Source organism: Herpailurus yagouaroundi, unplaced genomic scaffold, assembly GCF_014898765.1.
Source record: "Herpailurus yagouaroundi ecotype Mexico unplaced genomic scaffold, PumYag 160, whole genome shotgun sequence".
Lineage (NCBI taxonomy): Eukaryota > Metazoa > Chordata > Mammalia > Carnivora > Felidae > Herpailurus > Herpailurus yagouaroundi.
The window spans coordinates 23,559,125-23,572,997 of record NW_024412401.1 but is presented as its reverse complement, the minus strand read 5'-3'; the positions used below and the strand labels follow the sequence as shown (position 1 = coordinate 23,572,997).

The 13,873-nt window shown below is 48.6% G+C and overlaps 1 protein-coding gene across 2 annotated transcripts in view; it reads right to left on the bottom strand.

Annotated features, from left to right (window-relative positions):
* TMOD1 (tropomodulin 1) overlaps positions 1–13,873 on the bottom strand; it is an 87,260-nt gene that overhangs the window by 22,384 nt on the left and 51,003 nt on the right. For both annotated transcript variants that reach the window (XM_040481760.1, XM_040481761.1), the window contains 3 exons: positions 6,955–7,044; positions 5,872–6,002; positions 4,087–4,194 (listed from right to left, as the gene is read on the bottom strand). In XM_040481760.1, coding sequence (XP_040337694.1) covers positions 4,087–4,194; positions 5,872–6,002; positions 6,955–7,044 — 329 coding nt within the window. The remainder of the gene's footprint in view (positions 1–4,086; positions 4,195–5,871; positions 6,003–6,954; positions 7,045–13,873) is intronic.

The following is a 13,873-nucleotide window of genomic DNA, read 5'->3' as shown; positions in this document are numbered from 1 at the left end:
GCTGATAGCCCAGGGTGTATGATCAGTGGGCCCCGGTTGTCTGAAATGACTCTCTGAGCCAGGAATGCCCTTCCCACCATCCATGCTTGCTGAAACCCTATACAAGCTCAACTCCCAGAAAGCCTTCCTTGTTGATATCATCCTTCCCTCCTCCCCCCGCTTCCATGTGCCTCCCAGATGGCCTGTCAGCTTTCCTTATGATCCCAAGGAGGTTGGACCCTCCCACGGAGAGGGTCTCAGGCTGTGTTCTCTCCACAGCATCCCTCCCGCTCTCCAGAAAAGGCCTGTCTAGGCCTGATAATCAAAATATTTAACAACTGGTAGGCAAGTGCACCAGGCCAATCCAAGTGGACATGCCAGTGGCTAAGCAGGTCCTGGAGGCCCTGTCATGCCAGGTGTCAACTCTTCTTTTCTGTATCATGGCAGAGGAATGAAGGTGCAGGGAAAAGAGCTGGGGCAGGGAGTGGGGGCACTTACAGAGCTTTTCACTCATGTGTGGAATTTAAAAAACAAAGAAAAAGAGACAAACAAAAAAATAGACTCTTAAATAGAGAACCTCCAGAGAGGAGGTGGGTGGGGGAGGTGCTTGAAATAGATGAAGAATTAAGAGTACACTTATCTCTTCTTTTTGTCCTTTTAAAGTTTGTTTATTTATTTTGAGAGAGAGAGAGGGAGAAAGAGAATCCAAGCAGGCTCTGTGGATTTGGAGGTTTAACTGACTGAGCCACCAGGCACCCCAAGAGTACACTTATCTTAATGAGCACTGAGAGATGTACAGAATTGTTGAATCATTATATCAAACACCTGAAACTATTATATCATTAATTATATTTCAATTAAAAATTAATTGATTTAAAAAAATAATTGATTGCTACTAAATAGACTTCAAAGCAAGGAAAGTTATTGGGGTTAAAGAAGGGCATTATAGAACGATAAAGGGGTCAATTCTCCAAGAAGACATAACAATCCTTACTGTATATGTGTTAACAACAGAGTGTCAAGCTACAGGAGACAAAAGCTGATAGAACTGCAAGGAGAAAACAGATGAATCACTGGTAGAGTTGGAGATTTCAATAGCCTTCTGTCAGAAATGGAAAGATCCAGAAGGCCAAAAATCAGTCAGGGCATAATCGAACTCAACAACACCATCAATCGACTGGATAGAAGTGACATCTATAGACTACTTCATCCCACAAGAGCAGAATGCACTTTCTTCTCAAGTTTGCATGGAACATTCACCAAGGCAGACACATTCTGGGCCATGAAACATACCTTAACTAATTTAAAGAAACAGAAATCATACAATGTCTACTCTCAGAGCTCAAGGGAATTGAACTAGAAATCAGCAACAGAAAGATAACTTTGAAAGTCCCCAAATACGTGGCAATTAAACAACACATTTTTAAATAACACATGGGGCAAAATTTAAGAAACACTAAAAAGTTTTTGAGCTAAATTAAAGTGAAAACATAATTTATCAAAATTTGTGGAATGTAGTGAAAGCATGCGCATGTTAAAAAAATCTAAATTCAATAATCTAAATTTCCATTTTATAAAATTAAAAAAAAAAAGAAGAGCAAATTAAATACTAAGTAAGCAGAAAAAAATAAGTAAGAATTAGAGCAGAAATCAATGATACTGAAAACAGAAAATTAATAGAGAAAAATCAATGAAGTAAAATGCTAATTCTGAAAAAGATCAATTAAACTGATAAACCTCGAGCCAGCCTAAGAAAAAAAGAAAGAGAGAGAGAGAAAGAACACAAATTACTAATATCAGAAATCAAAGAGGCCCATTACTACAGATCCCGTGGAAATTGAAAGGATAATAAACGGGTACTATGAACATCTCTTATGTTCACAAATTTGATAACCTGGATAAAATGGACCAATTCCCTGAAAGAAACAATTTGCCAAAGCTCACATAAGAAGAAATAGACAATTTGAATAGGCCATTACCTATTAAAGAAATAGAATCAATAATGAATAAGTAACCTTCCAAAACAGAAAGCACCAGGCCCACATGGGTTCATTGGTGAATTTAAGGAAGAAATGATACCAATTTTCCACAATCTCTTTCAGAGAATGGAAGCAGAGGGAATACTTCTAACTCATTCTCTGGGGCCAACATTATCCTAATACCAAACCCAGACAAAGACATTACAAGAAAACGATATCTCTCATGAACATAGATGCAAAAATCCTCAAAAATATAGCAAATTGAATCCAACAATGTATAAAAAGATTATACACCATGGCAAGTGGGATTTGTCTCAGGTATGCAACAGGCTGGTTCAACATTTGAAAATCAATTAATGTAGCTCATCACATCAACCAGCTAATAAAGAAAAATCACATGGTCATACCAACAGATGCAGATAAAGCATTTGACAAAACCCAGTACCCATTCATAATAAAAATTCTAAGTAAATTACAAATAGATAGGAACTTCCTCAACTTGGTAAAAAATATCTATACAAAATCTACAGTTAATATCATGCTTAATGGTGAGAAACTGGTAATGTTATTACTAAGATTAGGTACAAGGCAAGGATGAACCCTCTCACCACTCCTTTTCAAATCAGAATAGACATTCTAGCTAATGTAGTAAGGCAGAAAAAGGAAATAAATGTATATATATTGGGAAGGAAGAAATAAAATTGTCTTTGTTTGCAACAGATATGATTGTCTATGTAGAAAATCCGAAAGAACTGACAAAAAACCCCTCCTGGAACTAATAAGTGATTACAGCAAGGCTGCAGTATGCAAGGTTGCTATTCAAAAATCAACCACTTTCCTATATTCCAGGAAGGAACAAGTGGAATAGGAAATTAAAAACACAATTTCATTGATATTAGTACCCTCAAAAGCGAAACACTTAGGTATAAAGCTAACAAAATATGTAGGAGATCTATATGAGGAAAACTATAAAACTCTGATGTATGAAGTCGAAGAACTAAATAAATAGATATTCCATGTTCATGAATAAGAAGCCTCAATATTGTCAACAAATCAGTTTTTTCTCACTTGATCTACAAATTCAATGCAACCTTAATCAAAATTCTCACAAGTTATTTTGTGGATATGAACAAACTGATTGCTACTAAATGATTAATTACCACCCCCGGTAAGCTAATTCTTGCACTTTTAACCTGCTATGAGTGTTGTAATAATCACACTGCCCTGTCATCCTTTCATTGTCTGCATGGCCAAATGGACCATTATGTTCATGGAAGTGGGAGTATGATGGTCTCAGTCACAGTTGTATTTTCAGAACCTAATTCAGTGCTGGACACAGACAGACTCTCAATAAATAGGTTTGAATATTTAAACAAAAAGGAATTGATGGCTACTTTATAATAAGTACAACTTAATTTGATCATTAGGTAAAAAACAAACAGAATTGATCATCAGGACCCATAGATTAAGAAAATGATTTTGGGGGTGCCTGGGTGGTTCAGATGGTTGAGCGTCTGACTTCGGCTCAGGTCATGATCTCGCGGTTCATGGGTTCGAGCCCTGCGTTGGGCTGTGTGCTGACAGCTGGGAGCCTGGAGCCTGCTTCGGATTCAGTGTCTCCCTCTCTGTGCCCGTCCCTGCTCGCACTCTGTCTCTCTCTCAAAAATGAATAAACATTTAAAAAAATGATTTTAGATATAGAGAAACTGAAGCCCAGAGAAGGGCAGGCCCCTGTCCAAATGTGATGTGCTGAGTGGAGACAGACCTGCTGTAGAGTCAACATTACTGGCATTTAAATCTCAGCTCCACCTCTCACTTGCTGCATAACTTTGGACAAAGCAAAATGCCTGGACTCCCTGCACCGCAGGTTCTTCATCTGCAAAGTGGGGACACCTGCACCCCCGGGATCAGGGGTGGTTGTAGATATCAACTAGGATAATGTACAGATGTTGTCGGGTTAACGGCCATTGTGTCCACATCCTCTCCTGTCTCCTAGCCCAGTGTCTTTCCTCACACTACGCTGGATCCTTCCTCAGTGGGGTTGGGCCAGCCCTGAGGCCACAAGCATCAACCCTTCTGTTTCTGTGGCCCTCCCACTCTCAATGCAGCAGAACAGAAAGGTACATACATACGCCACAGGGTCATTGCTCCGTGTTCCCACAATGCTGAACTTCTTCACATAGGAGTTCTCTTTCAGGGCTTCTGCATAAGCCTTGAGAGTGGGTATAGGGATATTCTGCAGAGAGAAAGGCAGACAGTAACGAGCAGCCCCCGGGGTCAGGTTGGGCAGACAGATGGGGCAGTAACCCTCTCACACATGCAGCCTGATTGTTAGCAAGTCTCTGACCCAATAGCTGAATGGCCAAAGGGTTCTGGCTTTGCCCCAAATGGTTGAGATCTGGGGAGAACTTTCTGGTCAACAGATTGAGAAAATCCTCCCTGAAGTTTTCACAACCATCTGTGCAGGCAGAGACCAGAGAAGGGAAAATCAAGGCAGAGGATGCAGAGGAGCGTTGTGCCAAGAGTTCAGGTCTAGGGTGTGGGAGTGGACAGGGCCTCAGCCTCTGTCAGGGTGACTGGCAATGTTTCTGACTCACTCTGTGACTCTGAGGGAAGTCTCTTCCCCACTCTGGGCCTGTTTCTGGAAAACAAAGGTGGCGGGGTGGTGGCGGGGGTGGGGCCTTGCCCTAGATGATCTGTAAGAGACATCTGTCCCGGAGGGTCTCAGTCCTAACGCGCACCAGAGGCTCCCAAGGAACTTTAATAAGATGCCGTTGCTTGGGTCTGAAGCAGACCAATAAGATCAGAATCTCAGCGGGGGTGGGAGTTGGTACATATTTTTGAATCTCCTCAGGTGAAAACCACTCAGCTAGTCCAACCTTCTCACATGCAGAGGGGAAAATGAGGGTGGGGAGGGATGAGCCTGAGCCGCCAGGGTGAAGGCACAGAGCCACGGCTACTACACTGCTCCAAGCCAGTGTTCCCTGCCAGGGTATACGGTTCTGAATTGTACCAGTGTCTCCCACTGGGCACATGGCAGACAATGGCCCCGGAGAGAAAACCTGGCTGTGCTTTCACGGATCTCTCATTTCAGAGTGTCACGTTAGCTCCCCGTGGGAGCAGAGCCTAGGGAGGCCAGGTGGAGGAGAACACTGTGGGTGCAGGTTTCCAATCAGATTGTGCCTTTGGGGCTGGCAGCCACTTAAAAGAAAGTGGAGAAGAAAGGAAAGAGGAGCCGGGGAGTGGGGGGGCCCACTCCTTGCCTTACCCCACACCGTCCCAGAACTAATTCCGCTGGCCCCCGGGCTGAGCAGGTGGGCAGGCAGCTGGGCCTGCTTCTGAAATTCCTCCTGCAGCCTGTCCAGGATAGGACTGCTTGTCCATCTGACCCTCCTCTGCCCTTGGTGGTCACACAGGGAACATTGGACACATATGGGCCGACAGCTCCCTGCCGGGGCTACAGAATGAGGCTGACTGTGTGTATGATACAGCAGTGACGGTTCAGGGGCAGGCCCCTCCCAGGGCTGTGTTACCCCACGAGCCTGCTGGGCACAGGCCTTTTCCAGCCTTGAGATCCCCTGCAGTCAGATGTGTCTGAATTAATATTTTAGCTCGGAGAAGCTCTCAGTGTTTTGCATAACATGGCAGGTTTCCAGAATCTAAGCTGTGTTGACCCGTGGTGAACACCTGGGCCTGATGTCGGTCCTCAGAAGAAACCAGGACTATATGACGTGCTTGTTTACACTGCCCGGGCCTTTTAAGGGTTTTGTCCCTTTCTTGATCCAGAAGCACCCAGAACCCAAACAGGACCCTGTTGTCCTCACACAGCCAAGCACGGGCCACATGCATTGCAGTGACAGGGACATAGCTCCTCCCACCCACCTCAGGAGAAGTGAAATAAAAAGGACTCTACCCGGATGTTGTTGAGGTTGACCTCCTCAAGCTTGGGGTCGTTGTTCTTTATCCGCTCCAGAGTCTCCTCTACATCTGTTGAATTTGGCTCTTCATCGGGCACAGGCTTGTATTGTGTAGGTTTGATCACACCTAGAGTGACAGACACAAGAGACAGGTGGCTCACAGAAGCACGGGGACACTTTCTTTCCACACTAGGGCATTTCAGAAGGAAGCAGCGGCCAAGTTCAGAGACAAGAGAAGGCTGTGCATTCCCAGGGGCTGCCAGGAGGGGCGGTGCACTGGGGAGAAGCCATGCATGGGCCGGGTGGTCTTGGCCCTACTTGGACTCTGCCTCTGCCATCTTGCAAGAACTGGGTGAATTACTCAAATCCTCAGAGCCTCCGTGTCCTCCACCATGAAGTGTGGACAGTCACTACCTCAGCGGGCTCTTGTGAGGATAGAACGAAGCCTGAGTGTGAAAGAAATACGTAAGCTTTCCAGAGGGAGGGTCATTATTTTTTTGACACCCTCATTTGTTTTGGGAGCCCAAATGCCAGCTTGGAACGGTGCAGTGGGGCAAGTAAGACAATGCAATATTGGCACAGGGAAGGCCAAGGGGACTCAGGGGACAAAAGAGGCACCCAGAGACAGACCGGTGTGGGTATGTAGACATTCACTATCATGACGGAGTCCCAAGCTGGTGATGAAGGGATGAACTTGGCAAAGAACAGCGTGGGTACAGCCGGACAGCCGTTAAAAAGTGACAGTTTGAGCTCATCTTCACGCCACACACGTACACGAAGCGCAGGTGGCGTAAGAAGTTGGAAACGAGAAGCAAACCTCTAAAACTCCCAGGAGAAAATACAGGAGGATGTTTTTATAATACTGGGATGGAGGAGTCCTACATAAACGAGACACAAATCCCAGCAAGGGAAAAGGTGGATAGATTGGGCTTACATCAAAACTTAAAACTTCTGCAATGAGCCAGAGAGCAGGAGGGGGCCGCGGAAGCAAGAAGCATGGGGGCACCTTCGTGTCCAAGGTGTCCTCGCTGGGAGCAGGGCAGGGGTGCCAAAGCCGGCGGTCAGGGCCGTGTACTCACTGTTGAGTCCCTCCTTGTTCACGATGGAGCTGCTGCCGAGGGCCTGGTAGTACTGCTGGTTGCTCATGAGCGTGTGCATGCCCAGGATGGCTGCGGGGACAGGGGGAGGCCCGTGACTCGCCTCTCTCGGACAGAAGGACCTCCTGAGCACAGACACTCCACACCCCAGCAAGTTGTGCTCACGGAAGTGGCAAGGAACACGCGCATGACTTTACGTTTTATTGGATTTTTGTTCTCATCTCTGTTTACGTGACTCTCACATCTCTACACCCAGGCCTCGGGTTCCTAGGTGTCCCCTGATGGCCCACTGGCACAGCCAGTCCAACTTGGCCGAGACAGAACTCATCGTTCCCGGCAGCAGACCCTTCCTTTGGATCACCTTCCATCTTGTCATCCCGCCTGTCCCCTCAGGGTAGAACCTCAGTGACATGGCACGCCTCCCCCCCCCCCCCCCGCCAAGTCTTTTCCCTCTTAATAACTGTCTCTCATCTGTCCCACCTCTCACTCCATCACCTCTGTTCTGATTGAGGCCCCACCATTTTGTGGCTGTATTATCACAACTGTGTAATCACTGCTGTCCTGGCCCCAGTCTCTTCCTACCCTCCCCCCACCAGCATTCAGCACAGAGCAGCCAGAAAGATCTTTCTGGAAATGCAGATCTGAAAACATCGCTCCTGTGCTCAGTCAGGCTTTCATCCATTTGTTTGTTCAACATTTATCAAGTAGCTGCTTCCCGGGCTGGCTGTGGGTGGGGTGGTGGTAGAGGGAGTAGGGGAGTGGGGGAGATGGGGGAAGAGCGGGGCGGGGGGGGGGGGGCACAGCAGGGAACACAGAGTCTGTCAGGGGAGAGAGATGCTGGGCAGGTACCCACACGATTGAAAACATAAGCACAGACTATACGTGTTGTAAAGGAAAAGTTCAGGGTGTTCTGGGGAGAAAAGAGCAGAGGGATTTGGAATAGGAGGGATGCGTAGTGTTGGCCAAGTTAAGAGAAGGGAGGCAGAACATTCTGGGCAGGCAGAGGGGATGGTGGGAAAGCCCTCAAGCTCACGGACTGGAAGGCTAGGGAGGGAAGGGGAAGCAGAAGATGGACAGAGCTGAGTCGGACACGTGTTGAGCACTTGCTCTGGGTCAGAGAATACATCGTACCCCAGTGACTCTCACTTTCGTTGCACATTGGAATCACTGGGGAAGCTTTGGAAACTCCTGATGCCCCGGCTTACCCCAGACCAATTAAACCACAGTCCCTAGGGCTGAGGCCAGGCATCTGCCTTTTTCAAGGCTCCCTAGGTGGTTTCAGTGGGCAGCCCAAGCTTGAAAACTGCCTGAAACCATCCCCCTGAATCCTCACAACAACCCTATGGAGGAGATTTAATTCAAACAGGCAAGGTCGGATCCTGCGGCGTCTTCTAGGATGAGGTAAGGAGTTTGGAGGTCTTTCCCTAGGTGTGGCCTGGAAGCCACTGCAGGGGAGGCCTTGGCAGGCACTGAGACAGCCCGACTCGGGTTCTGGAGTGTTACTCTGGCTGCGTGTGGAGGATGGACTACAGAGGGAGGGAAGGACACGGGGACCATGAGGCTTTGCAGCCACCGGGTGGGAGGATGGTGGCCTGTGACACCAGAGCCTGGCTTCACTGGCTCTCCCTGGGCTGGCAACTTCAATGGCCTTGCCCCTCGCCCACACTCTTTCTGCTTTGGTGACACAAACGGTCACAGCTCAGAAGATTCTCCTGCTTCTGCCAATGCCGTCCCCTCTACTGGCAATTCTCTCTCCATGTGCCATGTGCGCAGCTGAAATGTCCCCAGTAGAGTTGCTAGATTTAGCAAATAAAAATACAGGACACCCAGTTGAATTGGAATTTCAGATAAGCAATAAATAATATTTTAGTACAAGTATGTCCCATTCAGTATTTGGAATCTACTTCTTTTTTTTTTTTTAATTTTTTTAAGTTTATTTATTTTTGAGACAGAGAGAGACAGAGCATGAACGGGGGAGGGGCAGAGAGAGAGGGAGACACAGAATCTGAAGCAGGCTCCAGGCTCTGAGCCATCAGCCCAGAGCCCGACGCGGGGCTCAAACTCACGGACCGCGAGATCGTGACCCAAGTTGAAGTCGGATGCTTAACCCACTGAGCCACCCAGGCGCCCCTGGAATCTACTTCTATTAAAAACTGATTTCATTGTGTATCTGAAATTCAAATCCAGCAGAGCATCCTGTATTTGACCTCACAACTCTACCTTCTCCTCCTTTAAGACTTGGAATAACACTTCTTCCCTTAGGAAGGCTTCCTGGATTCCTCGCTTGCCCTCTCTAGTTCTCCCACAGCACCCAGTGTCCTTATCACAGTGTAGTCTACACAGCTTTAGAGAGAGCCGGGTGTGTGCACGCTTCCTCTACTGGACTTTGGGTTTCTAGAAGTCAGGGAAGAATATTATCTCCCTTCTGCTCCTCCAGAATACAGTATTTGATAAATATTTGATTTTTTTTTTAAATTCCCCCAGCTATTTCATTAGACGTACCTTCTTTCTAGTGAGAGAGACAGCATGAGAGCCCTTGGTGAAGGGTCAGGAGACCCAAGTTCCGGTCCTGACTACGCCCCTGATTCTGTGTGACTTTGGGCAAGGTCCCAAGCCCTCTCTGGGCTTCAGCCTCCTCTGTACAAGGAAGGGTGAGGTAGGACCACTGGTTCTCTCTCCTGGCTGCACTTACAAATCGCCTGGGAGCTTCAAGACAATATTGGTGCTCCTCCTGGACCAGCTGATCTGAATCTCTGTAGATATATTTTTAATCTCCTTGCATAATTTGATGCTCAGTGGGGGCTGAGAACCACAGGATGAGAGGATCTCAAAGCCCTTCTGTTTCTCACATTCTAAGAGTCTTCTCTGCTAAAATTAGATTCTCCTGCTCGTCACTGAGGAGAACGGGTAGGAAGAGAGGCATCTGCATTTTTTAGAGCTTTCTGGGCTTTAATTTAGGCTGGTTCTACGAGGGCAGTGGGGGCCAAGGCCTGAGTCAGCGGCAGGGGGTCGGATCACCTGAAGCCACCTTCTGGAGCTGCTTTTCCAACTCCCATGGGATGTGGGGGGAAGCTCATGATGGTTCTGGGCTGCTGCTGGGACCCCAGTTTGGGAAAAGAGTTTGGAAAGTTTGCTAAGAATCACAGGACAGATGTAACCTCACATGGCTGGCTGGTCTTGCTGAGAGGTATAGAGTGGTGGGAAACAGAAAATGCATTTTGCACTCCATGCCAGCTTCCTGTAATGGTCCAGAAAGGGGGCAGGAAGGTTACAAGGAAGTGCCAGGGGGCAGAGGCAAGAGACCCGGGCTCCAGGCTGGGCCTTTGGCACTCATTTGCTGGGTAACCTTGTCCAGGACACTTCTACTTTTTGGGCCTCAGTTTTCTCACCTGTAAAGGGGACTATGTTTGAATGCTGATCTCTTACCTTCACATAGGACTCAACAGCCACACAACATCTCATCTTTGTATCCTGTTTGATTTTTACAGCAAGCACCCAGGGTGGGTGGCCCCATGCTTTTCCAGCAGGCTCAAGAGGGAAACAGTTTGTCAAAGCCTATTTGGTAAGGACCCTCCCGGCTTCTACTGAGTAGTCCCACCCACTCCTCCACCAACTAGGTCATCAGCAGTTCCAAAGTTCTAAAATTTCCCCTCCATGTCAGAATTCTAAGGACAGATAACATGTATTCTAGGAGGTGAGATATATGTCAATAGCAGTCCTCAGAAGAAATAAAACCATTTTGCAGTTCAGAGGAAATTAGGTTTCCAAGAAGGAAGGAAGGAAGGAAGGAAGGAAGGAAGGAAGGAAGGAAGGAAGGAAGGAAGGAAGGGAGGGAGGGAAGGGAGGGAGGGAAGGAAGGAAGGAAGGAAGGAAGGGATGGGGGAGGGACAGAGGAAGGAGCGGGGAGGGGTGAAGCAAAATCTCCATTGCTGAGCAGAAGGCTTGGTGGCTCTGATCCCTTCGGCCTGCCCTAGGCACCAAATGGTGATTTTCCCCCTGCTTGATTTTGCACACTCATGTCACGAGAAGTGAATGATGGAGGAAAACAGCACATCAACATTGCCTGCTGCTTCATTCTTTGTAGATATTGGCAAGGCTGAATTTAGCACTGGGGAACTTGATTTTTTTTTTTTTTTTTAAAAGACCAGATCTTCCTCAAAACTCAAAAAGGACTATTTTTGAACTCTGAAAAAGAACATCGAGTTCTCTTTCCTCTTCTGCCTTGGCAGGGCTCACTCAGTTGTAATTCCATTTAGGATGAGAGAGATCGCAGCACACATCCTGGGCCTCTCCAGCTGCCAAGCGCTTGTCTGGCTCTGGGCTGACAGCAGGAAGGTGTTTTCCTGCATCTTAGAAACAGATGGAAGAAGCCTGGCCCAGGACTTGGGTGTGGTTAAACTGCTCCTGGATAAGCCACACCCTGACCCTCACAGAATGTGAGGAAACCTGGTGCCTAAGGACATGCGAGTACCCCAGAAGGCGGGGTGCAGGGGGGTGGGGGGGCGGGGGGCCGGCGAACACTATCTCTGAGCTGGGGGTGCCAACTGCCCGTGGAGGGGGGGTGGCTTGGGACTGGCCCTTCTGAAGGGTGGGTCTCTTACCCCAATTCCTTTTTGGGTCCTGCCCCACCTGAAGGATCCCTAAAGGTGAGCCAGGATCACATCCCTGACTGGGGAGGGGAGGCACTGATAATGCCAAGTGCTTGCAGCTGACTCCCAGTGGCCTCTGAGCTACAACCCAACGCCACACGCCAAGAACTTAGCACTGTCAGCTGCTCAGCACCCTGTGGTAACACCTCTCTTGTTGAAATTTATGTTTCTGGTCTGTGCTCATCACATCCTGGGTCCCCCAAGGGCAGAGCCTCTTTCTGATTCATCCTAGCAAACGGCAGCTTGATCATGCACGTCGACTCAGTGTGTGAATGAACGAATGCATGAATGGTTCACAGGCAAGAAAACAAATGGACACGTGCGGGTTCACAGGCTCTGCCTTACTCGCGCCACACCTGGGTCAGCGTGGCACGTGTGCTGGGTGTCCTGTGACACCATCCAGACGCTGCCGAACATCCAGCCTGCTGCATGTGCACCAGGCAAGCCGCTCAGACGGGCCTGCTGCTTCCCCAGCTCAGAGAGGTGGTAGCTTCTCTCTCTCTCCTGCTGTGTCCCAGCCTGGGACACATCTCCCCCACTGCCCCTAGTTCACCCCTGCTCTCCCTGCTCCTGGCTCTGCTTCAGCCTCTCCCTCCTCTCCCCGGGCCCCACCACCTAACCAAGCCGCCTCCTTGCACTCTGTCCTTTTTCTGTACGACACTCACTCTCACCTGTCACTTCTTTGGGGCCTAAGTATTTGTTTAACGTCAGCTCCGCGAGGGCAAGAACCAGCTGTTTGCTTGCGCTTCTCACCAGGGTTCGTCCAGAGCCTGGCACACCGTGGGAAAACCCTGGATAAATGACTGCTGGGTACGTGAATGAGTGAGTAAAAACTAAGTTAATGGAAAGCTCTGCCTGGGAGTGGAATCTCCAAGACTAGAGATGCCCCGCAGACCCCATGCCCTCATCTCCTTACTTGTCTTTCTCTGCTGAGTCATCCGCACCCATGGCTCCAGCAACCCCATCTTTGAGAAAGGAGCGGAACCCCCAGCATCAGTCCGAAGTGGGTTTGCCGCACTGGACACTCAACAAGGTCCTGCTTCCACCTTCCGTGGTGTCTTTGACTAGACCCTTGGCAAAGCGGCTCTCCCCGAAGCCCCTCAGCTTTCTGGTGCCTCAGGCCTGAATGCCTGTTGTCCTCTGGACATCTTGATTTCTTGGCCTCGGATCCAGCACTTGAAACAGCAGTACCACAGACACAGCTCCCGGCCCCACCTTAGCCCTTGGACCTACCTGGGGCCTCCCTCCTATATCCCCTGTCCTCTGAACACCACCACCTCTCTGCCTAAACCCCTGCTTTCATCTGGTTTCTCCCAATACTTCCCTCAGCCCCATTGACCCTGAGGGGTCCATGCCTTCAAGTGTCATATAGAGGCTTTTCTAATGTGCCCCCCCCACAAGCCGGCTTCATGTCACTTGGCCGTGTAGCCCCCTCTTGCCCCTCCTCTGTGTCCACCTCCCCTACAGAGGAGGGTTTCATCCAGGTCATGCTGGATGGTGCTGCTAACAGGATGAAGCTACACTGATTTCAAGCCCCACGGGCAAGGCGTTTCATGTCAGTGGGTCTCCTTTCTCCATCCACCAAACAGGGACAAGAGTAAAACTTACTTCTTAGGATTGCTGTGGTCAATAAATGCAGCGAGGTATTAGAAGCAATCCCCACAGCACCCGGGGCATAGGGGTGGGGGTGGGGGGTCAACAAATATTCAGTCCTTCCTTCCCCAGAGACACTGCCGCCTTTCATAGGGCTGATGTACAGGGACAGGCGCCCAAGGTTAGCCAGTGACACTGGTGTTGACTTACAGCTCCCCATCTCCTCTCCGGACAACGGAAGGGTATGGTATCATGAGCAGATAATAATAATTAGCCACGCCAACAAAAATAAAAGAGAAATCGTTTCAAGAAATCAACACAGAAACTTAGAGCAATATTGCAGTTCTATTTTGGCACAGGAACTGGCGGTTCTGACAGCGGAGTCATTTGATAATCCCTCTGAGCTGCCTAATGAGGCCAGTGACATCACGGAGGGTGATCGGAGGGGAAAGACTGGGATAAAAACAGCTCCAGGGTGAGTCGGTGGGGGAGATGCCGGACCTCCCTGCTGCACCGGTTAACTGGAAGTCAGGGGGACCCCGATCGGGGAAATAGATGGAATAGATGGAAAAATTTGGAAACAGATGAGCATAATGAGGAATCGAATCTGATTTTGGGGGCTTTTGACAAAACAAATCTTGAACTGGAAAGCAAACCAG